General features: G+C 43.7%; 1 protein-coding gene across 1 annotated transcript; it reads right to left on the bottom strand.

Moving 5' to 3' along the window:
- Positions 1-2,077: 2,077 nt before the first annotated feature.
- On the bottom strand, positions 2,078-26,624 carry LOC142589053 (uncharacterized). Its single transcript, XM_075700841.1, has 4 exons — positions 26,410-26,624; positions 22,043-22,136; positions 16,831-17,156; positions 2,078-2,466 (listed from the first exon to the last, which is right to left on the bottom strand). The coding sequence occupies exons 1-4, from the start codon at positions 26,563-26,565 to the stop codon at positions 2,221-2,223; spliced, it is 822 nt and encodes a 273-aa protein (XP_075556956.1). The 5' UTR covers positions 26,566-26,624; the 3' UTR covers positions 2,078-2,220.
- Positions 26,625-27,898: the final 1,274 nt, after the last annotated feature.

Below are 27,898 nucleotides of genomic sequence, written 5' to 3'. Positions count from 1 at the left end.
GCCCCACCTCCTTCGGAAGCGAAGAAGAGTATCCTACGTGGCTGCGGATGCCTAGGCCGCCGCTAACTAAGCGCATGCGCAGGCTGTTTCCCCTCGGCATTTCGCCTCATGCTTTAACTATAGCCTCCTCCTCCGCTTTCCTCCTCACGTTGCCTTCACTCTCGCTCTCGAGAGCGAAGAGTGTTCTGCTCGTTCGCTCGGTTACGCAGTCGACAACCAGGCTCGCCGACATTCAACGCAGAAGGGGCGTCTAAGACCTGCGCGATAAATAGTTGTTACTGTACATTTTTCCCCGCTGTCAGCTCATTGATGAAGTGGAGCTGTTTTTGCCTACTTTCCGGGGTTTGGCATGGCTGCTTGACTGTTGGCCGTTCTAGCTATATTGCGGATTTTTTGTGAATGTATACACAACGCTAATATTAGTAAAGCACCACCGAAGTGGCTTAGTTAACCTTTGTATGCTTAGAAAGTATGCGCCGCACTTTTCTGTCAAACAAACACATAATCGCCTCACGTGCATCTCTGAAGCACACTGATCTGTTAATCGAATGGCGAATCGTAGTTAGGAGATTATTTCGTTAGCTTTATTATCTTTGATTTGAGCAATCAGGTAATACTACGTTTAGTGTCCAATCAGCTAGAACAGGCACGTACCACAAAAATTACTGCCGAAAATCTTGAAATGCAAACTTTGCTCCTAAATACCTCTAAAGCACACCGATCTTCTATTCTAATAGTTACTTATATTTTATAAATTCTATGATTAACATTGCTTTCTTTGACATAATTATAGGGTATGTCCCACGGAGGGCGTCCAGTTCATGGCCTATCCTCGGGAATGAATATGTCCCTCTGAGGCAGAATAGGTACAGAATCCTTAAATTTTGATTCCTGCGTGTAGTACTTGTCTGTGCATATGCCAGTCAGGGTCATTGATCCTTCAACAAGTATGACACATCGCTTTTGTGCTTATGACATCCCGGCGTATGCGTCTCACGCTATGCATCCACCTTATTTTGAAGTTTGCATTTCGGAATATCTCGTGAAAGACGCAGTTCTTAAATATAAGCATTATATGGCAACATTCCTGCGGCGTTTGAGTTACATTAATATAACCATTTGTTTACACTACCCGTAGCACATGATGAAAGTAAACAAAATTATATGCAACACAGTCAGTTGAAAAGCATTTGATTACCCGCTTTACTTAAGCTTGGCTTCACATGGACTCCAACATGTGCGTTCGATCTACATATATTTTATTTATTTTTTTATCTAGTACGAAACAGGGCGCTGTTGAATAGCTGAAGGCACTGGCAGGAATTACCGATCTGAGATATGAATTAGTAATCCCTCTCCTTTGATGTAATCGCCCTAAGGTGTTCAGAAGCCTTCTTTTATTACATGCATTCGTACGCTCAATAAAATAAAGACCATCCATGTGATATGCTCGGAATAATGCACGACATAGGGCCGGCCTGATCGATCAGGCCTATTGAAAACCTGGAATTTTGTCCTTACGTTACAGGAGCTAAGGCTAACGTTATTGTAGTCTCTTTCGTACCTAAGTGAGACAATGTGTGGTTAGAACGTGCAATTGGCTGTGGCTTCTAATATTTTCATGTGTATTCTTTTTTGTATGGGTCAACTGTTGCTTATTTCGGTACAGCAATTTGTTCTTTGTATGCGGCAAACAGTTCCTTTCAATCTTGCCCTGTTCCGGGAACGTATTGAGAAGAAAGCCCGTAGGCTAGAAGTGTTCGTGAGATATAATTTCGGCGGCTCCTCATTCTAGACATATCACTACTTAAGGCGGTAGGCCAATCACAAAGTCCAATTACAAACAAACGCATAGTGAATTTGGCCAACTGCTTTTTTCCCTCTCACCTGTCCTATTACGCCATGCATGCAACCCTACAACTTTTGCTAACTCTATGTTCTTGTAAGCTTCGTGACTGTGTTTTCATAGATACTTTTATCTGAGCATAGACCGGTGCCCCTCTTTTTCTTTCATGTATATTATTAATCCATAAACGAGAGTAATATAAAATACAACGCAATAAAACAAGTCATCAGGTTATTGGTTTATTGCGTTATTCCAAAAGTATACACAAAAATTCAGGGTGTACTTTGTGATTACCAACACAAGCACCTTCACCAAATAATACTAAGCGCAACGCCAAATGTCGCTGCGCATTGTCATCTGGCATGTACATGACCTTAAGAGCGGTTCGAGGCTTCCTTGAGAATGTTTCTGAGAGTGTAACTGACTGTATCGTTCCAAAACTCATTTGCAATTTGCGGGAACAGCTTGGACAGGAAAGCGACAGCGATTCCCAAGAACTCTCCGGCGCCATTCAGGGACACCAAGGCATCGTCCAGGTGCACCGGCATCGGGCCACTGTGATGCACAAGCCTCGCTGCTCCGCCGTTAGATTTTGCTTCCTCGCCATGGGGATCCACGACCTGTGGGAGGAGCCAAAGCGCAGAATGCATTAGCAAGTTTGTGTCGTTTTGTTTACGGCAACCCCACAAAATTTACTGCTACTATACTATCACTTCTAATAATTAAAGTAAGGATAATGATACTAATAATTAGGTTACCTTATTTTCCATTGGTATAATGAATGATGTTTGGGATAAAACTACTAGTCGGAAAGCATCTTGACAGAAGCTCAGAAACCCTTCTGTTCGGACATATCCAAACCATTGCCGCAAAATTGTGAAACAAAATCATCATCATCAGCATGGTAACGCCCACTGCAGGGCAAAGGCCTCTCCCATACTTCTCCAACTACCCTGGTTATGTACTAAATGTGGCCATGTTGTCTCTGCAAACTTCTTAATTTCATCCGCCGACCTAACTTTCTACCGCCACCCGCTACGGTCCCCTTCCCTTGGAATCCATTCCGAAACCCTTAATGACCATCGGTTGTCTTCCCTCCTCATTACATGTCCTGCCCACGCCCCATTTCTTTTTCTTGATTTCAACTAAGATGTCATTAACCCGCGTTTGTTCCCTCACCGAATCTGCTCTTTTCTGATCCCTTAAGGTTACACCCATCATTCTTCTTTCCATAGCTCGTTGCGTCATCCTTAATTTAAGCAGAACTCTTTTCGTCAGCCTCCAGGTTTCTGCCCCGTACGTGAGTACTGGTAACACACAGCTGTTATAAACTTTTCTCTTGAGGGATAGTGGCAACCTGCAGTTCATGATTTCAGAATGCCTGCCAAACGCACCCCAGCCCATTCTAATTCTTCTGGTTATTTCGGTCTCATGATCCGGATCCGTGGTCACTACCTGCCCTAAGTAGGTGTATTCCCTTACGACTTCCAGTGCCTCGCTGCCTATTGTAAATTGCTGTTCTCTCCCGAGACTGTTAAGCATTACTTTAGTTTTCTGCAGATTAATTTGCAGACCCACCCTTCTGGTTTGCCTCTCCAGGTCAGTGAGCATGCATTGCAGTTCGTCCCCCGAGTTACTAAGCAAGGCAATATCATCAGCGAATCGCAAGTTACTAATGTATTCTCTATTATCTCTTATCCCCAATTATTCCCAATCCAGGTCTCTGAATACCTCCTGTACAGACGCTGTGAATAGCATTGGAGAGATCGTATCTCCCTGCCTGACGCCTTTCTTTATTGGGATTTTGTTGCTTTCTTCATGGAGGACTACGGTGGCTGTGGAGCCGCAATAGATATCTTTCAGTATTTTTACATACAGCTCGTCTACACACTGATTCCGCAATGCCTCCATAACTGCTGAGGTTTCGACTGAACCAAACGGTTTCTCGGAATCAATGAAAGCTATATATAAAGGTTGGTTATATTCTGCACATTTTTCTATCAGCTGATTGATAGTGTGAATATGGTCTATTGTTGAGTAGCCTTTACGGAATCCTGCCTGGTCCTTTGGTTCACGGAAGTCTAAGGTGTTCCTGATTCTATTTGCAATTACCTTAGTAAATACTTTGTAGGCAATGGACAGTAAGCTGTTCGGTCTATAATTTTTCAAGTCTTTGGCGTCCCATTTCTTATGGATTAGGATTATGTTAGCGATTTTCTAAGATTCCGCTACCCTTGAAGTCATTATGCATTGCGTATACAGGGTGGCCAGTTTCTCTAGAACAATCTGCCCACCATCCTTCAACAAGTATGCTGTTACCTGATCCTCCCCAGCTGCCTTCCCCCTTTGCATATCTCCCAAGGCTTTCTTTACTTCTTCCGGCGTTACCTTTGGCATTTCAAATTCCTCTGGACTAATTTCTCTTCCATTATCGTCGAGGGTGCCACTGGTACTGTATAAATCTCTATAGAAATCCTCAGCCACTTGAACTATCTCATCCATATTAGAGATGATATTGCCGGCTTTGTCTCTTAACGCATACATCTGATTCTTGCCAATTCCTAGTTTCTTCTTCACTGTTTTTAGGCTTGGTCCGTTCCTGAGAGCATGTTCAATTCTATCCATATTATACTTCCTTATGTCAGCTGTCTTACGCTTGTTGATTAACTTCGAAAGTTCTGCCAGTTCTATTCTTGCTGTAGGGTCAGAGGCTTTCATGCACTGGCGTTTCTTGATCAGATCTTTCGTCTCCTGCGATAGCTTACTGGTATCCTGTCTCACGGAGTTAGCACCGACTTCTATTGCACAATCCTTAATGATGCCCACAAGATTGTCGTTCATTGCTTCCACACTAAGGTCCTGTTCCTGAGTTAGAGCCGAATACCTGTTCTGTAGCTTGATCTGGAATTCCTCTATTTTCCCTCTTACCGCTAACTCATTGATCGGCTTCTTATGTACCGGTTTCTTCCGTTCCCTCCTAAGGTCTAGGCTAATTTGAGTTCTTACCGTCCTGTAGTCACTGCAGCGCACCTACTGAGCATGTCCACATGTTGTATGATGCCAGGGTTAGCGCAGAGTATGAAGTCTCTTTCATTTCTAGTCTCGCCATTTGGGCTCCTCCACGTCCACTTTCGGCTAACCCGCTTGCGGAAGAAGGTATTCATTATCCGCGTATTATTCTGTTCTGCAAATTCTACTAATAAGGCGCCCCTGCTATACCTAGAGCATATGGCATATTCGCCCACTGACTTTTCTCCAGCCTGCTTCTTGCCTACCCTGGCATTGAAGTCGCCCATCAGTATAGTGTATTTGATTTTGACTTTACCCATCGCCGATTCCACGTTTTCATAAAAGCTTTCGACTTCCTGGTCATCATGACTGGATGTAGGGGCGTAGACCTGTACTACTTTCAATTTGTACCTTTATTAAGTTTCACAAGACCTGAAACCCTCTCGTTAATGCTATAGAATTCCTGTACATTACCAGCTATATCCTTATTAATCAGCAATCCGACTCCTAGTTCTCGTCTCTCCACTAAGCCCCGGTAGCACAGTACGTGCCTGCTTTTTAGCACTGTATATGCTTCTTTTGTCCTCCTAACCTCACTGAGCCCTACTATATCCCATTTACTACCTTCTAATTCCTCCAATAACACTGCTAGACTCGCCTCACTAGATAACGTTCTAACGTTAAACGTTGCCAGGTTCAAATTCCAATGGCGGTCCGTCGGGAGCCAGGGATTCTTAGCACCCTCTCCTGCGTCAGAGATCTGACCGCCGCCGTGGTCAGTTACTTCGCGGCTCCTGGGGACTGAGGGCCGGGGTTTGATTGTTGTATTAATATAGGAGGTTGTAGCCAACTACTGCACCAGGTTGGCACATCCTGCTCTGGTGAGAGAGTGCGTTACCGGTTCTGGTCACCGGGGTCAGGCCGCACTCCAGACCTGTTTATGCAATTTCCTCAAAACGGTTTCTTCTTTTTCCGGTGGAAAATTGGGTGGCACCGGGATTGAAACTAGGGTTATCTTGCACGCGAGGCGGATGCTATACCGCCACCACAGGAACTGTACGCCTCATTTAACCGACCGTGGTGCCTTCTTTGATCAGTCAAGGTGGACCAGTCAGAGCTCGGTTAAACCACACAGATGGCACTCAACTGGAGAAACCTGGTATTTATGACCTCTATGTGTGACCATGCATATTAGAAAAGAATTTTTTAGGGGTCCCGTACAGTGATAAACTAAAAGAAAAGAAATATTAAATAGGCAGGAAGCAAAAATGATGGAAAATAAAGAAAGGAGAGAAAAGGGGATTTCTAAAGGGAACTCGTGACCCTTGGATATTACCTAGAGAGATAGCTCAGTCGGTTCGTCCGTCAGGCTCCAGGTTACATTGTAGCGCCAAAGCTCTTGTCCAGAGCCTCGTACTTACGTGGAAAGACTACGTGTAGTAGTACCTGGAAAGACTACATGTGATAGTTAAGAGAACGAGTTTAAGGGAGGAGAAAAAAAGAAAAGGAAAATTGCTGAAGCTTAATTGCAGCGCCGTGGTTTTAAAGCGCACCCGCGGCAGAGAAACGAAAGGAGATATAAACGTTCGTGGTCATGTTACGCACGCGAAAAACTTCCTTAATAAATTTAGAGACTTGAGAAAGAGTTTCGTTAACAACCGATAACGTGGCAATCAGCACTCGAATAAGACGGGAGGAATTATTGAAACATGGAAAATTTCCTTGAACTAAGTATGGTTTGCGAGAGAAATGCTTCTATGTATGGAACATTTTAAAAGATGAGGGAATATAAGATATTCCGCGCGCTCACCGAGAGGATGGCGTCCGCACGAGACTACACCAGGCAGCTTACTGAGGCATGGAGCTTTGTGGCCGGAACAAAGCCGCTTTTTCAGCCAGGCAGGCGCAGATCACGTGCGTTCCGATCGCCCAAGGATGCGCGGACATTGTGTAGTTTGAATCGAGCGGACTCGAGCGGCTCTGGAGACTAGGAAAGGTTTAAGGAGGTGCGTGGCGAGTGCGCCACGCTTAGCGTGGGAAGCTAGCCAGAGTGTGTTGCTCGGGCTAGCTCCCAAGGACATCCCAAGGTGTGTTGCTCACGAGAGCAAAATACCTTTACCTAATTATAATAACGCTAATACGACTACTTTCGAAAGAGAACGGCGCAGGGGGCTCTACTACGAGTTCTATGACTGATAATTTCTGTATATATATATATATATATATATATATATATATATATATATATATATATATATATATATATATATAAAGTCATATCATGAGATGCCAACAAACACTGACACCGAGGACAACATAGGGGAAGTTACTTTGTGCTTAATAAATGGAATGTAGAAACGATAAGTTAATGGTAATTAAAGTGAACGAAAAAACAACTTGCCGCAGGTGGGCACCGAACCCACAACCTTCGCAGTTCGCGTGCGATGCTCTACCAATTGAGCTACCACGGCGCTGTTTTCCCATCCACTTTCTTGGGTATTTATGTGCACTAGTAGAACCCTGGGAGTGTTAGCCAGCGCCACCACTCACAGACCTTGGCGGCGGACGTGGAACGTTCTTGTTGCCGCAGGTGTCACGGGAACGTGATCTTTTTGGGTGAAGGCAACTGGTCAGTAAACCCACATATGCTACCTGAAGGCATCAATGTTGCCGGATTCGAGACCCTCGTTATGTAATAAACGAGAAGAAAGGGGGTTAACTTCGGGCCCCTCAGTTAACCCCTTTCTTCTCTTTTATATACATATATATATATATATATATATATATATATATATATATATATATATATATATATATATATATATATATATATATATATATATATATATATATATTTATATATATATATTTATTTGATTCCATCTCATCTACGGCATCGAATGCGAGCGCTGTTGTTTTGTTTCTGCGTTTAGTAGTTAAGGAGTTTAAGGGAGGAGATAATACGGAAAGGATAATTTCTGAAGCATAATTTCAGCGCCGTGGTTTTAAAGCGCATCCGCGGCAGAGAAGCAGAAGGAGATATAAACGTGCATGGCCATGTTACGCACGCGAAAAACTTCCTTAATAAATTTAGAGACATGAGAAAGACTTGAGAAAGAGAAAATAAACCGCAATATATAAGCAAAAAAAGAAACCTACAGTGGCTGTCACAACATAAATCTATGAAAACTGCATGTTTCTCATTGGCGCTTTTTGATATACTTGTAATTATTACCTCTGGGGTATATTTCATAACCGACACCCGCTTTTGCAATCGTCCGCCGGCATGGAAAAAATGCGGCTGTGCAAGGGAACAAACTTGTCAGATAGGCTTGAACGGTGGCATTACGGGGAGATTCCGCCGGTCGCCGCAAGATTTCATCACGTTACTAAAGATATTAGTAAGCCCGCATTTACCGGAAGGCTACAACATATTTCACACCTTAGGTATACAGGGCGAACGGCCCCAGTGTTGAAGCATCATTCCTCATTTCAAATATTCGCAAGTTGAATTTCGACCAATGGAGTCACGTTTCTATGCTCCTTTTATATTTAGGTAAAAAAAATTTTCAGAGCCACTGCCTGCCTATCCTATCTGAAAACATCTGGGCGCTATGGTGGTAGGCAAAAGGGAAAGATGTCATTATAAGAATGTGGACATATCACATCATATTTGAAATTTAAATCCCCCAGATGAGGTCACTGAAGTGCGCCGACGCTGTTAGGGCCGTGTGCAGTCGGATACATATAGCGAAAGACAAAATAATAGTGCGCAATGGTCCGGGACCCCGTGATTGCACTTGCTATTAGAGCGTGCTATCATTAGACTTGGACGTGCGCAACGACTGTATGTGCGAGCGCCACCTTTGAATATTGCGTTAACGCGTTCAGACTTGGCGACAAGTAGGAGGCCTGGAATAATGGAAGAAAGCCCAACGTGTCAGTGCCATTATCGCAAAATTTTGGCGATAATGGCACTGCGACAATAGCCTGCGGGGAATCAGAAAAGATGTTTTATCTTTATGAACGAGGGCGTGCAGTAGATTGGTGAACCAACTGTGAGCCGAGTGACACAGACTCATGCAGACTCATGTTATCCAGGAATTTTAAATCGGCCCATGGAAGTCCCAGCGGGTGTGTTTCTGAGTCCGTGCCAGTCTCAGGGAATCGGAGCGTATGTGCGGTCAGAATGAGCATGATTTCAATTACAAGGTGGTATCAAAACTTTCCAGGCTACCTCCGCTTTCAGAGATGTACTATATTTATCTACAATGTCGCTGGACATAGTCCACTTTATCAGCAGCACAACACTTTCACTATTTTGTGCCACTTTGTTAATGTTGTATTGGAAGACGTTTTTTTTATTTTGTTGGAAATGTCTAGAACTTTCTGTGATGGGCAGTTGAGTTAAAGAATCTTGTAAGGACGGCGACCTTTCAGCTAGGTTGGCGATATTCTGTGGACAGCAATATGAGCGGGTGCCAAATCTAGCAAATAAGCCGTTTTTCCTATCGATTAACATCATTGGGGATGGAACGTGGGCATGCGGGCAGGTTTCCGAGACGAAGCAACATTCATACTGGAAAAGTCCCACACCTCAACGACCGAAAAAGACCCTGGTAAGCCTGCAGTTAGACAAGCGTCATGTTCGTTCGTCTTTTTTCGACATCCGAAGCTCTGCACGTCGGTAATTTGTCCTGAATTGACAAACCGCGAAGAGCGAGTGTTACAGCCACGTCTTGGCATGTATGAGTGAGGTCGCAGCGGCGGCGTAGAGGTAGAACACCCGCCTCGCGTGCAAGAGGTCCGTGGTTCGAATTTTGGTGCCGCGCAATTTTCCACCGGATTTAAAAAATCCGCGTGTTGATAAAATTGCATAAACAGGCCTGGAGTGTGGCCTGATCCCGTTTACCAGAACCGGTAACGCACTCCCTCACCAAAGCAGGATTGGCCACCCTGGTGTAGTACATGGCCACAACCTCATATATGAACACAGCAATCAAACCCCGGTCCTCAGTCCCCAGCAGCAGCGAAGCAACTGACCACGGCGGCGGTCAGGCCTGCGACGCAGCAGAGGGCGCTAAGAATCCCTCGCTCCGGACAGGCCGCCATTGGAATATGAACCTGGCAACGTTTAACGATATAACGTTATCTAGTGAGGCGAGTCTAGCAGTACTATTGGAGCGATTAGAGGGCAGTAAATGGGATATAATAGGGCTCGGTGAAGTTAGGAGGCGAAAAGCAGCATATGCAGTGTTAAAAAGCGGGCACGTCCTGTGCTAATGGGACTTAGCGGAGAGACAAGAACTAGGAGTCGCATTCCTGATTAATAAGAATATAGCTGGTAACATACAGGAAATCTATAGCATTAACGAGAGGGCGGCAGGTCTTGTTGGGAAACTTCATAAGAGATACAAAATGAAGGTTGTACAGGTCTACGCCCCTACATCCAGTCATTATGACCAGAAAGTCGAAAGCTTCTATGAAGACGTGGAATCGGCGATGGGCAAAGTCCAAACAAAACACACTATACTGATGGGCGACTTCAATTCCAAGCTAGGCAAGAAGCAGGCTGGAGACAAGGCAGCGGGGGAATATGGCATAGGCACTAGGAATAGCAAGGGAGCTTTATTAGTAGAATTTGCAGAACAGAATAATATGCGGATAGTGAAAACCTTCTTCCGCAAGCAGGTTAGCCGAAAGTGGACGTGGAGGAGCCCAAATGGCGCGACTAGAAATGAAATAGACTTCATACTCTGCGCTAACCCTGGCATCATACAAGATGTGGACGTGGTCGACAAGGTGTGCTGCATTGACCATAGGATGGTAAGAACTAGAATTAGCCTAGACTTGAGGAGGGAACTGAAGAAACTGGTACATCAGAAGCCAGTCAATGAGATATCGGTAATATAGAAACTGGAGGAATTGCGGATCAAGCTACAGAACAGGTATTCGGCTTTAACTGTGGAAGAGGAACTTAGTGTGGAAGCAATGAACGACAATCTTGTGGGCATCATTAAGGATTGTGCAATAGAAGTCGGCGGAAACTCCGTTAGACAGGATACCAGTAAACTATCACAGGAGACGAAAGATCTGAACAAGAAACGCCAATGTATGAAAGCCTCTAACCCTACAGCAAGAACAGAACTGGCAGAACTTTCGAAGTTAATCAATAAGCATAAGACAGCTGACATAAGGAAGTATAATATGGATAGAATTGAACATGCTCTCAGGAACGGACTGAACCTAAAAGCAGTGAAGAAGAAACTAGGAATTGGCAAGAATCAGGTTTATGCGTTAAGAGACAAAGGCGGCAATATCATTACTAATATGGATGAGATAGTTGAAGTGGCTGAGGTTTTCTATAGAGATTTATACAGTACCAGTAACACCCACGATGATAATGCAAAAGAGAATAGTCTAGAGGAACTCGAAATCCCACAGGAAACGCCGGAAGAAGTAAAGAAAGCCTTGGGAACTATGCAAAGGGGGAGGCAGCTGGGGAGGATCAGCTAACAGCAGTTTTGTTGAAGGATGGTGGGTAGTTTGTTCTAGAGAAACTGGCCACCCTGTATACGCAATGCCTCATGACTTCAAGCGTAGCGGAATCTTGGAAAAACGCTTACATAATCCTAATCAATAAGAAAGGGGACGCCAAAGACTTGAAAAATTATAGACCGAACAGCTTACTGTCCATTGCCTACAAAGTATTTACTAAAGTAATTGCAAATAGAATCAGGAACACCTTAGACTTCCGTCAACCAAAGTACCAGGCAGGATTCCATAAAGGCCACTCAACCGTTAACGATATTCACACTATCAATCAGGTGATAGAAAAATGTGCGGAATATAACCAATCTTTATATATAGCTTTAATTGATTACGAGAAAGCGTCTGATTCAATCGAAACCTCAGCAATCATGGAGGCATTGCGGAATCAGGGTGTAGAGAAGCTGTATGTAAAAATACTGAAAGATATCTATTGCGGCTCCACAGCCACCGTAGTCCTCCATAAAGAAAGCAACAAAATCCCAATAAAGAAAGGCATCAGGCAGGGAGATACGATCTCTCCAATGCTATTCACAGCGTCTTTACAGGAGGTATTCAGATACCTGGATTGGGAAGAATTGGGGATAAGAGTTAATAGAGAATACCTTAGTAACTTGTGATTCGCTAATGATATTGCCTTGCTTAGTAACTCAGGGGACCAACTGCAATGCATGCTCACTGACCTGGAGAGGCAAAGCCGGAGGGTGGGTCTAAAAATTAATCTGCAGAAAACTAAAGTAATCTTTAACAGTCTACAGCAGTTTATGGTAGGTAGTGAGGCACTGGAACTGCTAAGGGAATACATCTATTTAGGACAGGTAGTGACTGCGGATCCGGATCATGAAACTGAAATAATCAGAAAAATGAGAATGGGCTGGGATGCGTATGGCATGCATTCTCAGATGATGAACCGCAGGTTGCCATTATCCCTCAAGAGAAAAGTTTATAAGATTTGTGTCCTACCCGTACTCGCGTACGGCGCAGAAACATGGAGGCTTACGAAAAGGGTTCTACTTAAATTGAGGACGGCGCAACGAGCTATGGAAAGAAGAATGATAGGTGTAACGTTAAGGGATAAGAAAAGAGGAGATTTGATGAGGGAACAAACGCGAGTTAATGATATCTTAGTTTAAATCAAGAAAAGAAATGAGCATGGGCAGGACACGTAATGAGATGGGTAGATAACCGGTGGTCATTAAGAGTTACGGAATGGATTCCAAGGGAAGGGGAGTGTAGCAAAGGGCGGCAGAAAGTTAGGTGGGCGTATGAGATTAGGAAGTTTGCAGGGACAACATGGCCACAATTTGTACATGACCGGGGTAGTTGGAGAAGTATGGGAGAGGCCTTTGCCCTGCAGTGGGCGTAACCAGGCTGATGATGATGATGAGTGAGGTCGCTCAGCGCCAGAACAACACACTATACGATGCAGGATAATCTTGACGCTGCACAACGATAATTCTCCTCGTCACAGAGCTTTCCACTCAAGCGGGCTTCTCGCAGGATACGACGCGGCCTCTCTGCCGCACGCCCCAATGTGGACGAAATTGTCTCCTGCTGGCATCGCTCTCTTCTCAAACTTAGATGCTCGGCTCAAAGGTCGCCATGTTAAGCAATTGTGAAATCAGCAAGTCATCTCAGAAATAGCTCACCTCGTACAGAAAAAGCTTTCCAGGAAATATTCGCTAAGTGGCAGAAACACTGCAACCACTGTACTTCCCAGGGGACGGTGTTTAAATGTACGTAAATAAAATAGTGTCTTGAAAACAGAGCCAGTCTCGAAATATTTTTAGAACTGCGTAATTTTGCGTTCAGAATTCATGTCATCCGCAGTGCACGTGAATACACGTCAATCTAACTTTCAGTACCCATGCGCGAAGTAGACTGGAACCTACATGCAGTTGAACTACTTGCTAAAGTTTCGTGATTGCCACCGCGGAATGAAAGTGTAATGTTCACGCTGAGTATAAAACAATAATATCAGTGTAATTAGCGTTGCCTGAATAGGCTATCGTTCATGCCTAATGAAATGTCCTTGAAATTTTTTTTTACTGAAAGCTCCCTTGTATAATTTAATGAAATTAATTTTTAGTATGGAAAGTAAGACTGAACAACCGAATAACCAGACAAAACGATTACTTGCGTTCTTGCTAATAATTAATATTTCTGTCTCAGTTATGAACTGCGCTCGGGCGCGTTCCTATTTTTCTTTTATTTATCTTAAGGCCCATCGGGATCGCGTAAGGAGCGAGGCGGAGACTTTAAGGTAGAATGAACACCGAAAGATTTAAAGCGCGCAAAGAACTTATACGAGTGTAAAATTTTGCAGTGCACTCCTAAAAAACATTTTACGAAAACACCTGCATGCTGAAGTACAGGCTCACGTCTTCACTTACAGAGCTAGAAATTTGCTAGAAAACGCTTGCATTTAAAAATGCCATAGAGCAATAAAAAGCAAATACAGAGGTACAATTATTTGATTGGAGCTAGAGAAAGAAAAGCTCAAAAATTTATAATGTACGTTGCAAATTCCCTGCCAATTCAAAGAGCTCAAAACAATCACGACACCTTTTGCGTTTGTGCTAGCGGTGTCTTGATCCGCCAAAGAATTTGGTTCCGTGCCTATGAAAGTTTATCTGCATTCACTACGTCATCTACTCATCGGACCAACTGATCCGACTCCAGCAATACAAAGTAAAGGAACGATTATCAATGTAGGTCAGTGCAGGCTGCTTCCTTTACTGTTGTTGTGGTATAACACTAGAGTTCTGATACGCGCTATGAAAGAATGTTATTCGAGAAGTCGTCGGGTTCTTTTCTCGTGATTTAGGTATATACATGAACAAGAAGAGTAAACCGGTTTTGTTATGTGATGATAATAATTTCTTCGTGAAATTATTATCTTAGCATAGCCTAACACATTGTCTCTGTTAATTCAGCATATGTATAGCTTTGAGTCCCATCGGGTAAGCGCCACAGTGCTCTGGTTACAGAATGATGATACCTCGCCTAGAATGCCCAAGTGGAGGAGTTGTGTATTGCAAATATGGCACACGTGTCCTGAGGCTTCTTTCACAATGCCGAGTCGCAATATGCCGTGATTGTTCGCACTAACCAGTTTAACGTTCAGACCTGCTATTTCACTTACAATTGGAATTAAATGTGGCCCGTACATTTACAAGTCAATAAACTTCAAACTTACAAAAGTACCCCTGTGCGTATATTGTTTCTAGCCTCTGGTAGCCTTTTCAATACAAGACATGTTGCCAGATGAAATGTCCCCACTAGTGTTAGGAAGCCTACAGCTTCCCCACTTGATGTCACTGTTTCATAAAGGTTTCGCCTACATACATGGAGAGAAAGTTTGTACATTGCCCCTTCTGCAGTCTGTTTAACTTCACCGCAGCACTCCAGCTTAACTTAATGGGCTGCACTTTCAAAAAATTAAACTTCAAAGGAGTCGGAGAGTTTCAAGAAGTTTTAAATAGCAACGCCGAGAGCGCGCTCTTCTCTACTAGATGCAGTCACAAGTAAACATTAGGGTAGGAAAAGGAAGAAACTTCTTTTGTTTGTCCTACAAAAGATTTAGTTTCAGTGAAGTGATACTATATGAAGTGACAGCGTGGGTGTGTCTAATGATGCACTGGTTATCGCTGTGGTTGCTTCGCAGTCGCGCACAACCGCAGCTTTCCTTGATTAAAAGCAAAGTAAAAATCGTCGGCTTTTTTTTTTTTTACTTTCCATTCACGTAAGCGTCTTGTAAAGTTCGTGAATGAACATGATGCCTTCAAGAGAACCGGCATCCAATTTACTCTCGTGATATGTCCCCTTTTCAAACATTTCGTCTTTATACCTATGAGCACTTGCACATATTGTTCTGGCTGCGCGACAATAGCTTTAGAATAGGGGCCTCAAACGTTTCGGGGCCCCAAAGGAATAGCGTCGAAGCCACTGCGCATGCGCGAGACGCAAACTGCGTTTGGGTTTTGCGTTGGGAACACTATTTCACCGATTTAGCAGGAGCCCAAATAGCAGCCCCAAAAGCTTTGCGTCAGCAAACATGGCGGCACCCGTCGAAGCGAAGGCTCTACCCCAGCATGAAACTGTGTTCGATTTGTGGTAACGCTTGAAGTTCGCAAGCTAGGAAGAGTGACTGCGGTTATCGCTTTCTCTCAACTAGCGTGTGTTATGAAGATTGATTCATTAGGCGCCGCTGATTCCGAATTCGATTGTGGATCTTACGGCTCGTAGGCCTAACACGGCTAAGCTTGGCTGGTGAAGGCACGTAAAGTTTGTTTGCTCAAAACTAAGCGCAACTAATTGTTTGCTGCTTATATAATAATAATAATAATATTTGGGGGTTTACGTTCCAAAACCACTTTTTAATTATGAGGCACGCCGTAGTGGAGGACTCCGGAAATTTCGACCACCTGGGGTTCTTTAACGTGCACCTAAATCTAAGCACACGGGTGTTTTCGCATTTCGCCCCCATCGAAATGCGGCCGCCGTGGCCGGGATTCGATCCCGCGACCTCGTGCTCAGCAGCCCAACACCATAGCCACTGAGCAACGACGGCGGGTTTGCAGCTTATAGAATAATTAACCTCTAAATTGTAATTAAACGCGAATACACGCAAGTCAAGATAACTATTCCTATCATAAAATGGTATATTTTATTTAATTATTTCTAATAGCTTTTCTTTGACGCCGTAGTGGTGCTGTGAGCGCAAGACGCTATCCGCAAACATAAAACCCTACTCTAAAACTCTTCACTACTGCGTGCCCCAAAGCTAACACCTGCAAAGCTCTTTGGGGCCCCGAACTATTGGGGCCCTATATATAAAACTATCTAATAACAGATTTGGAGAGGTTACGTTGATGAAGCGAAAGCAATTGGAAATGCGCACTCAAGAACACATATGTATGTTAGAAATAGAATTCACGTCTCTGAGGGCCTCATTCGTGAAGTGCTCAGGGAACGATATGCGCGAATTTAGGCCTCACAAATTTTCCCGTCTTCGTTTCCACCGTCTCCAGTTCCTGTTACAACGCGGTTTTGCCCTTATGCTTAGATTAGAGTTTATGCCACCTTCACCTACCAAATGCGTAGCCGCGTGACTTTATGTTTTCGAGTGATTGTGCTTATCGAGTTTGTGCTAAAAAACTTCCTTCCACGTTTCATTTCATGCGTACTGCACTTCTCACATTTAAATTAAGTGTTCGTGAAGCTTCCTTCTTAATATGTCGCACTACACACAAAAATACAACAAACCAATACAGTGGCTCATAAGCCCAATTTTGTATGCCTCTATGGTGAGCCTACAAGACGACAATTTGAAACTTACCAGCTCCTAGATCCATGTCTAGTGCATTTACGCTCGAAATGATCACACAACACCCGCGTGGCGCATGCTCACACGTTCTAATTACCTCGAATATAACGGTAACTCTGGCTCCTGTGTACGTCACGATGGTTCCATTCTGTCCTCCGCATGTCTTCCAAAGAACAATGACTGCCAGTGGTCCGTGGGTGGTTGCCAGATCCACCTGTACCAGTCTGGTACCGTTGCGGCAGTAGCCCAAAGCGGCACCGTACGGTCGCAGTATGTCCATGCCCTTGAGGACAATGGAGTCCAAGTAGAGCCCAGGGACAACTTCGTCTGGCTTGGCCCTCTTGGTCGAGTATTCCGTAGGCAACTTGCCTATGATGTCATTCACCATAGCGTCGAAGTCCAAACCGGAGAAGTCGCAGTCACCTGCGGAATACAAACAAAACCAAGCCTTCTGCTCACCGAGCGTGCAAATGACGCCCATCAATAACAAAGCAGATGAGCTTGAGTACTGGGTGCGACTTTGTCCACTTAAATGTATGCTAGAAAGAAATACGGGTAGTTGAGACGATCAACAGCTGTCGAAATAGGGATTTCCCTGTAGTTAACGATTATACAAAGGGGCGTGTCACCACCCCTCTGCAAGACAAGCCCGCTTGTCGAAACGACGGCTATAGCGACATCATTTGTTCAACCATTTGTCCATAATGGTCTAATCACCATTGCATCAACTAGTTGAATTATCCTCCAGGTTATCAGGCGGGGTGCATTTAACATTCGATTAAAAAATATTCTACCGGTACTTACCACGGGGCCTAATTGGCCACCTTTGATATTCGTTCTCTGACAATCATAAATATTACTCACTGCTGCTATAGCCCTTGAAAGGCTGCGGTATGCAAAATAAGTGAATGAATGAATAAATAAATACTTGGGTTTAAGATTGAAGAACTTCAATCGTATGCAGTTCTTAGTGATGTGAACATATTTCACTTTTTGGAGCACTCTACAAACTGAACCTAATTTTACACAGCGACATGAGATGCCGCTTTGCTGGGACTGCCAAACTGCGACCACGGAAGCCATTTGGCTTCCTTAGAAGAACGCCGCATCTATCATGCGGAAATGCAATCCTAGGGCGCTGTAACGTAAAGCTATTCCAAACTTTTCTATTCCAATTCTGCAATCAGCCCTCCGCGATTGGTTCAAAACTTTTTCGGACCACCCCCACATTACTTGTCTGTCACGCGATGTCACGAAAACCACGATAGCTCCCCATCTGATATGACATGTACACACAGATTGCGCATGATTTGACCGAACAAAAGAAAAAGAGTCATTTATCATTCAACGCCTTTCCGCCATTAGCCCTCGGCTATTGGTCAAAAGTTTTCGGGCTCCACCCACTTCATCTGCTTGTCACGCGACCTCACAAAACCGCAAAAACTCACCGCGTCGCAATGACGTGTGCGCATTAAAGATGCATTCATATGCCGAACAAAACTGAAATTTCTTCGGAATAGCCGCAGGCTCCCCCTTTCCAAAAGGAATAAAAGATGACTGCCGCCGATGGCTCAGGCACTGGCTACTCGCACCTGCCGGAGAGCATGGGTTTATTTTCGTATACTAAAACTTTTTGCGTGGCTGTGTAACGCTTGCGAGCACTTTCGGCATGTTTACGACCTCGTTCTGCCAACTATTCTGTGCTGAGGGTTCGTTTTAGCGTCATTCTTAAGCTTCCGTTGCATGCCGTCGCGATTTTCCATCCGCCACCGCAATCTAATTGCTGACGCCGGCACCACCCTGTTCACCTGGTTATCGATTTTCAGTACAGTGGCTCGGCCCCATCGAATCCGTCTCCATTTGAGCGTGCTCCTCGCCTATTGTCAGCCAATTAGATAAGACAAGACGCTCCATGTAGGCAATGTTATTCGTTTTTCAAGCAAACAGAAGCGACCTCCCAAGAATGAAGAGAGCGTTTGATTGCTTTGTTCAGAAAACCCTGCGGGTGACCGCCCGATGCTTGCGTCAACCATTACGCAAATTTGACGTCAGGAGATCGGAATAAAACATATTGGAATACTCTTACGCAATGGCGCCCCTAGTTACTATCTAGGGTCTAAGCTGTAATGGGACAGCAGAGGAAACGTGGAAAAATTGATGGTCAAGACCAGTAAGTAGCACTTTGATATTGGTTGCTACACTGTGATGATAACACTGACGAAAGCAGTGCGAGGTATTACATTTTTCCCATAACCTCGTGTGAACATTTTCCTATCTACACAACAGAAATACACAAACATTGAACTATAAACAAAACACGAGATATTGTAGCTCGTACAGCCCCCATTTTTTCAGTACGGATGGGCCTCGATCTACTTACTGCACCGTGTACCGAAACGTATATCGTGTTTTAGGAAGGAAAGTTCGAAATGCCGCGCTGAAGTCTTGGAACAACTGTGATGCCTGTCAGTAATTGTTTAATTTTCCTGCTCTTTGGCATAACATCGTTTTCAGATTCTTTTCTTGTCTTTTTGTCGTTATATAACTTGATTCGCGTGCAGCAGCTTCAATGTTTCTTTGTGGCAAGTATTGTAAGTTTCACACCCAATTTCTTTTGTGCAATTTAGCGCTGCTAACGTCTATGACAAAATTTGCGAGCCAGTGTGTCACTGAATCTGACTCGCATGTGAGCAGTGAAATACAGTTATCATGCATTTATATTTTCTACAAATTTAAATATGGTTCTAGGTTTTATTGTTTAATGATAATGAATGGACAAGCTGCATTTTAATGAGTTTTTTCCTCCAACAATGATCGCCATCTACCGGGCAGGTATTTATTTTGTGAATGCGTCACTCCCAGTTGTATCACTTCACGAACGGCAAGCGCGTTTCAGCGTCACATGGCGTTCATGACCGAAAAGTAGCTAAGAGTACGAAGAGCAAAAGATTTCATTATTATTCTGCACAAAACAAGCCTCAACGGGGTAAGAATTTTCTGGTCTAAAGAACTGAAGTGAAAAGAAGAATTCTTGTAAATATTTTAAGACTCCAAGATGGCACAAAAAAGAAGTTCTTGTTCTAAACTTTTACATATGGCGTGGTGCAGGTTTGTAAATTATCCCGTTGTCTCGGTAGATCAGGGAGCTTGGCGCAATAACCTGCAAGACTATCATGAGCTGGTTGCTGCGCGCTCCACAAGTGTGACATACCCCTGGATTCGCCGCGAAATTACGTTTATTTCGTGCCTCTTTCGCACTTCCGCTGATATGTTTATGTACCTTAACAGAAAGCAAATGCTGAGCAATAGCTACGAGGAAACTGTCTCTACTAAGACGTAGTTACTTCTGAGTGCTGAGAATAAAAGAATAACTCACTTCGATGTGGAACTTTTGGTGCCCGTGTAAATTACCATTACGCGTGTCTCATATGCACCGCAAGCTCCAAAAGATCATGAAGGCAACATCAAACACAGGTGAGTGGCGCTCGACAGTATGAATCATTTATTTTCATTTTTCCTCTTAAAACTCGGGATAGCTTTACAGGGGAATTTGGAGGATAAAATGATTTCACTCGGGTCATACGCCAAATTTCTGAGAACTAATCAGCTCGTAAAGATAAACAAGAACGCCAGAAATATGCATACTCCTTCATAAGCAATCTTTTTAAACAGATCTACAGGCTTTACCACCTAATGTGGAGAGAACTGTTACAAAAGCGGGAAAAACTATAATTATGAAACCTACGGCGCTCGACCATCATTCCTGTGCAGCCAGTGGAATAATTATTGTGCCACTAACTGCATGACCAATTTGACAAAAAAAAGTACCAAAATTTGTGTCTTTGAATTAAGGATGTGAGCTCTAGTGGGAAGCTGTTATTGCAAGCTAAAACTGTGCATTAAGTCGTTGGTATTGCCCCACATCCTGTGTAATTATTTTTTGTGCGCTTTACCCTTAGCGCAAGAACTGCGAAAACTGTCGTGCGATTGCACACCCACGCGGCGCATCCCTGCAGCGGCTCTTACAGTGAGCTGAGGGTGCTACCTCCGCTTGTTGCAGACGCGGCACCATTGTTGATAACCCCAAAAAAGAAATCTCCAGTTCGTGGTCCGCAAAACTTTATTTTTTTTAGTGAAAATGTAGGTGAGCGATGATAAGGACTCGCTGGCATTAGGCGTTTTAATTTAAAATTGTTCTACTGCATCTTTTTGCTCTATTTTTTGTTACCACCTGCGATGGGGGGACAACAGTGAAAAGGAAACACAACCCCGAATTTTCGGCAATGTTATCACATTTTAAGATGGCTCTCTGCTTAGTAGAGAATCAGCTTGGACGACATTCAGAGACATCACTGATAAGCTCTTCGATACATATTTAGAAAATCGCTCTAAACACTGTTTACGTATTTTGTGGCGTCCCTTAGTCCCATAACAATAATGTGTTTTTTTTTATTTCGTACGTTTTCTTTTAACCAGGCACTACCGGGTCACGAGTGGCATGCACATCATCAGCGTGAGATTGCATTCTTGACAAGAATGCACCGAAACCAGACTTTTCGAGAAAGGAAATACAAGCAATATAATGGATGGTTATTGGGAGGAACAAAATATGCCCCAAAGTATGCAAAATTATCGGAAGAGGGGCATTTTATGTGATCTGACACATTGAACTTATACAGTGCACTTTGAAGAATTTTGACAGTATATACACGTCTTTAGCATAGTCACTTAGACTACAAGAGACAAAGTTGCCATTAAAGGGAATAAAACTCACAACAACTAAGGGCCTTTTAACTAAGTTGTAATTACTATTCGGACCAGCGTTCAGCAAGCTTCTCGTTATTACGGAGGCGCTGATCGTCACGCGGAACAAACAACTTGCTAGCAGTGGAAGGCAGCACAAACACCGACCCCCTGTAATTTTCAAGCGATTTGTGAGTTATTTCCAAGGCTACCTGATTTTCCTTCTCGCCTTTCCTCTTTGTTCGAGTTCGATTTAATATGCATCTCCCTGATATCTCAGTTCTAGAAGCATATATACATATACTGCGTCCTCCTATGTAATAGATTGACAAAACCTCGCGTGGGGCAAATAGCAGTTTTCCATAACTGGAAATTTTTTTATAAAAATTTGACAAGAAAATAGTATGAGCTTCGCAATATAAATTTTAACTTTGACTACGCCATGCAACTTGCTAAACTTGAATTACTATTATCTCAGTTTTTTTTTGCTAGTATGTGAGAGAAGTATATCATTGCCAGCGGCTGTACATAAATGAATGGTGCCCTGACCCTTGTGGTCGGCCTACCTGTTGGCACATACGGTGGGGGAACAGCGGCGGCCATGCCAACGCTCACCAACATCAGAGCAGTGGTAAATGGCGTCCTCATCTTGCGGCAACGCTGTGAACAGGAAAGATAATTGAATTAGGCAGAAAAGCTACGAAATCGTACTGATGAATAAGGAATTTCGCTTATAAGCCCTTTACAACAGATTTCTTTACGTCAATAAGAAAACACGTTAACAGAAAATTTCATACCTCTTCAGCAATGCATCAGCCATTGAACGTGAAATGAATGAAAACATTCGTGGGGAAATGCTTAAAATATAAGAGAACGGCGATTTATATTCATAGTTGATTGCCGTCTAAGAAGTACTGGCGCATTCGCCTGTAACAGTTGAACTGTAAAAATTTAATGTTTAAATATTTTTGTCTCTCTGGAGTCTAGACATAGCGCAACCTAAATCGCAGGCACAGAGTAGGTAGTTAGCGTGTAACAGGGTTCAACCAAAGAGTTTTGAAGCGGTATGCATCCTGCCGCCTCATGTGACTTATGTGAAAAACATATACTTGCTTTTAGAGAAAGAGAAATAACTACAATAAAAAGCTATTAAATACTACAATTCATGCGCGCAAGAGCAAACAATAGCACATACAGCATAAAAAATAAAAAACACGAAACACCAACAGGCAAACAACGGTGATCGAGGAACTGGTGATGGGGTCAAGGTAGCAACAGAAGCACAGACAGACTTCATTGGCGTTCAAGATGGTGTTGATCTGGTGGCAAGCTCACTTCTGCAGGAGCTCAAGGAAGAAGTCGGTCGGATCAGCCAACGTCTCGACGAAGAGGCCACGTCGCGGCAGAATGCAGAGCTGAAGTGTCAGAGGTTGGAAGAACTGGTGAATGGCTTCCAGAAGCGCCTCAACGGACTCAACAACAGCTTCTGACGACATCGAACTGTGGGACTGCTCGTGCCTTCAACCATTGCAGCATTCAAAAGTTGAACACCAGCTTTTTAGGCCCCTAGGGAAAGGTCAACATTCCATGCAAATTGTGCATATTCTTTTTTCCTGGTTAATAGCTAACCTGTGTTGCCACGTTTTCTGCATCATAGATAGAGTGGCTATATAATAGAGCTTTGAGAAAGTGAAGAGTAGGTTCTCTTCTTATTTCTTTAAAATTTGTTTGTTAGTCTTGTTCAGTGCACTGTGTTTGTTAAGTTGTTCGACATGGTGAGTTTCTTTTGCCGATTCTTCACTGCCCAAAATTTTTCAGTATGCACAGGCGCACACTGCACCTTGAGCACCACTGATGTACTATATATATAGAAGCATATTTTCTTCTGCAATTATATGAGCGACAGGACAAAACCCCTGTCCAGCAATAACTGACCTCTTATTATAAAGGTGCAGCATCTCTACCGAAGAGAAAAGATATAAGAAAGTTTGCCTGCAGTAGTTTAGCTCAAGTGAAGAGACGTTCTTCAGGGAGTCCTGCTTTTCACATTTGCTCTTACCTACGGCTCCCTGCAGGCTTCTAGCTCTTTCCTATAGAGTTAGTTGGACAAGAGTGCTGACTCGGCCAAAAAAAAAAAAAACTAGTGTAACAAAGATGATTGGATAATTTTTATGTGAGCTTTCCAAAAGGGAATGCTCAACAAGTAAAAAGTAATTGTTTGCCACTAGCTGGCCCTCACTGCCTTGCAGCGACTGTACCCTGCACTGTGGATTGTTGCATGTTTACGCAGAGCTGCTACATAAAGGTGCTGATCTGCATGAGCTGCTGTTTCTAGAACTGCCGAACCTAACCTCCAAGGCTGACAAATCACAGACATCAAACCGTTTATCACATGACATGAAATAGAAAGGGCCTTTACTGGTTTAACTGGATAAGTGTCTGGTTAGGCTTAGCTAAGCCTAAGTGGCATTCAGTGTGAATTGATTTGCTGTACAACACAAAACAGATGACTTTTCAGCTGGTGATGATTCAGCCCACACCACGGTAGTTAGTTCGACCCAGCATTTGAACTCTGTGGCTGCGTTCACCGGTACGAGACTTGGCAAGCTTGCACTTGGTGTGTATATCTTGACAGGTCCATTGGATTTACCTCACACTTTGTGAACTGGTTCACCACAGGTCACTGTTAGGTCTGTCCCTGTACAAAAAGAATCCAGCACCTCTTGCATGAACATGCACCGCCTTTTTGGCATATGCAGAGAATACTGTGCACGTTGTCTGGAAGTGCTTGCATTGAAACACCAACCGAGAACGTGAGTCACTCTACAAAATCGTCGAGGTTGTTTTAAACACACGTCTCTAATACTAAAGTATTTCACTGCACTGAAAGCTGTTCCTTGAAGGCCACTACCGGGCCATGGTCCAAGTACGGTCCCCACTGGCAGTGGATGATGGGCCATACGCATACGTTTGTGTTGCCTCTGCTGGTCATACAAGGCACACTCCAGCAACACGTAGGCTATGTCCACGTCTACCGTTCAACACACGCACGACGAGAAACATGGACGACGACTTTAGAGACAAAGTGCTTACTGTAGGTCACGGCCGTACGAATATAAGCCTTCTGTAATATGTTTTATTTAAAAACAATTATCCCGTACTATTTTAGTCATAAGTACTTATAATGATGTCCAGATTTCAACTGCCCAAATTAGCCTCAGTTTAGCTTTCAGTACTACGTATCTGCCAATAGCCTAGAAGCGAAAACATGATTCGAGAATAATTGAAACATTAACCAGAATGTGATATCCACCAGGTACGTGCGTGCTCCTTCTACAAAGTGCTCTAGTCAAACTTAGTGATAATTTAGAGATATGCCGGCGCACCATAGGACGACGCCACAAATAAAATATGTTTATTGTATATGTAAATCACGGTATATTTTGTATTCTGCGCACCTGAATGGTTTAAGAATGAATGAATCGATTTCCCAGGTATTAGAGGCTGCGAAACATTTCATCATCATCATCATCATCATGATCAGCCTGTTTTGTGTCCACTGCAAGACAAAGGCCTCTCCCTGCAATCTCCAATTACCCCTGTCCTGCGCCAACAGATTCCAACCAGCGCCCACGATTTTCCTAATTTCATCGCCCCACCTCGTCTTCTGCCATCCTCGACTACGTTTCTCTTCTCTTGGTACCGATTCTATAACCCTAATGGTAAAACAGTCATCTACCCGGCGCATTACATGACCTGCCCAGCTGCATTTTTTTCTCTTGATGTCAATTCGAATATCGTCTATACCCGTTCGCTCTCTGATCAAAATGACTTTCTTTCGGTCTCTTAACGTTATGCCTAGCAATTTTCGTTCCATCTCTCTTTGCGCGGTCCTTAATTTCTTCTCAAGCTTCTTTGTCAGTGTCAAAGTCTCTGCCCCATATGTCAGCACTCGTAAAATGTACTGATTGTACACCTTCGTTTTCAATAATAATGGTAAGCTTCTAGTCAGGAGCTGACAAGGTCTGCCGTATGCCATCGAATCTATTTTTATTCTTATATGAATTTCCTTCTCATAATCAGGGTTCCGCATGCTTAATTGACCAAGGTAAACCTACTTGTTCAGAGATTCTAGAGGCTAGCTGGCGATCTTGAATTCTTGTTCCCTTGCGCGGCTATTGATCAGTATCTTTGTCTTCTGCATATTCATCTTCAACCCTACCCTTTTTACAATTTGCACATGTACAATTACACAAATAGTTCTACAGCACTCCAAGAGACGTGCTTTCAGCCCTCTTACACAATCCACATGTTAGGCAGTAAATTTCAATGCGATTAAAGAAAGCCGGTGCATTGAACACATGTGATCGCTAATTTTCGTAATATGGCCATGATTCATTGCTCTAAAGCTCACTACGGGAAAACAAAGAGCGCTTTCAACCTAGTGCGCATTCACTGATGCATTTTAGTGGTTCCGATGATGAAGTTGGCTGTCACATTTACGCCTGCCATCCGTCCCGCTTGCGTTGTGCGTCGGGTCTCCATCTTTTTTTTATCTATTCCAGCTTTCTTTGTTTTACAACGCGCAAAAATTTAGTCCTCGCCAAGATTATGAAAAAGACTTTTATGAAAAAGACTTTTCATAAAACGCTGAACAACTTTCCCGTTCGAGGTTCCCGTTAAAATTAATACGTGCTAAGTTGGTTCATTATCTGAATAAATATGGAGCTGGACAGAATACAACAATACACAATGAATCACTCCGTAGATATGTCAGCAATTTTCAGCAACTACTCTACATTTACATGTTACCTAAACTTCCCCAGCACCTTCTATATATATATATATATATATATATATATATATATATATATATATAATGGTTTTCTTCTGGCACAGTTACCTGAAATTCAATTTAAGGAGGTTGTACTACCTTGCACCTCTCTGATGGCACAGCTTCTATTCCTGGCTCTGTGGAAGGGTGCCGATATCGCCTTGTCTTGATTCTGTACGATCGGAGTGCCGAAAAATGGCTTTTATACAAATTCCCCCTAGCCGCAAAGCTAAAGACGCAGGCAACTTCGCCCATGCGGCTGCAATCGTAGGGGGAACATCTTCGGCTGCTTACGACAGTGGCTCACGTCCCAATTTGCGCATGTTGGCAGCGGTCAAAGTGATTAGGTCGCAAAAGCGTGTACGCCACGTGGGAACGATGGCTTCTGAACAATTTCGCAACGCGACACCGGTAGGCGCTCACTCCATTCTCCTTTCCGTATTTTCGTTTCGTCAAGGTCATCCCACCGAACCGACACAGTCGGTGGTACGACGCTCAACGGAGAGGCGTTACTTCGGTCAACACAGTCCGCGAAGAGAGGCTGTGCGACTGCAGTTCCTGGCGGCGGTGCTACGGGATTATAGGTACAAATACTCCATAAATACAGTCTCGTCGAACACGGAGAGCTCTAATGTTTGTGTGCGTGTCGATTTAAATTGCTATAAATTTGAAGTCTATATAATTGCTATAGAGTTCTGCCATTTGCTGTTATGTGCATGTAAGGTGGTGCCCGAGTGAAACACTTGTGAGACATCGTCAAACACAAAACACCCCTCAACGCCGTGCTGTAGTTCAGTTGTCCAGACATCCTCTTGTTAACCAATCGGAATACACTTTAGAAAGCGGTAACCTAATCCGAAGAGGCCAGCTGCAGCCGTCTCTCCTGTCGCACGTTTGCACTGTTTCCCACACCTCGTTTCTTCATCGTAGGCACTGTTCCGCCTATATGCACAAAAAAATTCCGTACTCAAACAGTCGTCGCGCATGCGCAATGGTGCCCGCCTCTTGATCAAATGACTTAAGCATTATTATATAGCGTTCAAAATTAAATAAAGAAGGCAGTTGATTTTGCGTGCCTGTACTACCATCTCATTATGAGGCCCGTCGTGAGGGGGGTTGCGCATGAATTTTCATCACCTGGAGTTATTCATCATCATCATAATCATCGTCATCATCATCATCGTCAGCCTGGCTACCCCCGCTGCAGAGCAAAGGCCTCTCCCATACTTCTCCTACTACCCTGGTCATGTGCTAATTGTGGCCTTGTTGTCCCTGCAAACTTCCTAATCTCATCTGTCCACCTAACTATTTGCCGCCCACTGCTACGCTTCCATTCTCTTGGAATCCAGTCCGTAAGGCTTCATGACCACCGGTTATCTTCCCTCCTCGTTACATGCCCTGCCCTTGCCCATTTCTTTATCTTGATTTCAACTAAGATGTCATCAACTCTCGTTTATTCCCTCACCCAATGTGCTCTCTTCTTAATCTCCCCTTAACGTTACCCCACTTCATTCTTTCCATAGCTCGTTGCGTCGTCCTCGATTTAAGAAGAACCCTTTTCGTTTGTACCCCGTAGGGGAGTACTGGT

This window comes from Dermacentor variabilis, chromosome 7 (genome assembly GCF_050947875.1).
Source record: "Dermacentor variabilis isolate Ectoservices chromosome 7, ASM5094787v1, whole genome shotgun sequence".
NCBI classification, from domain to species: domain Eukaryota; kingdom Metazoa; phylum Arthropoda; class Arachnida; order Ixodida; family Ixodidae; genus Dermacentor; species Dermacentor variabilis.
Note: the sequence above shows the minus strand (reverse complement) of the source record. Positions and strands in the feature narration are given on the sequence as shown.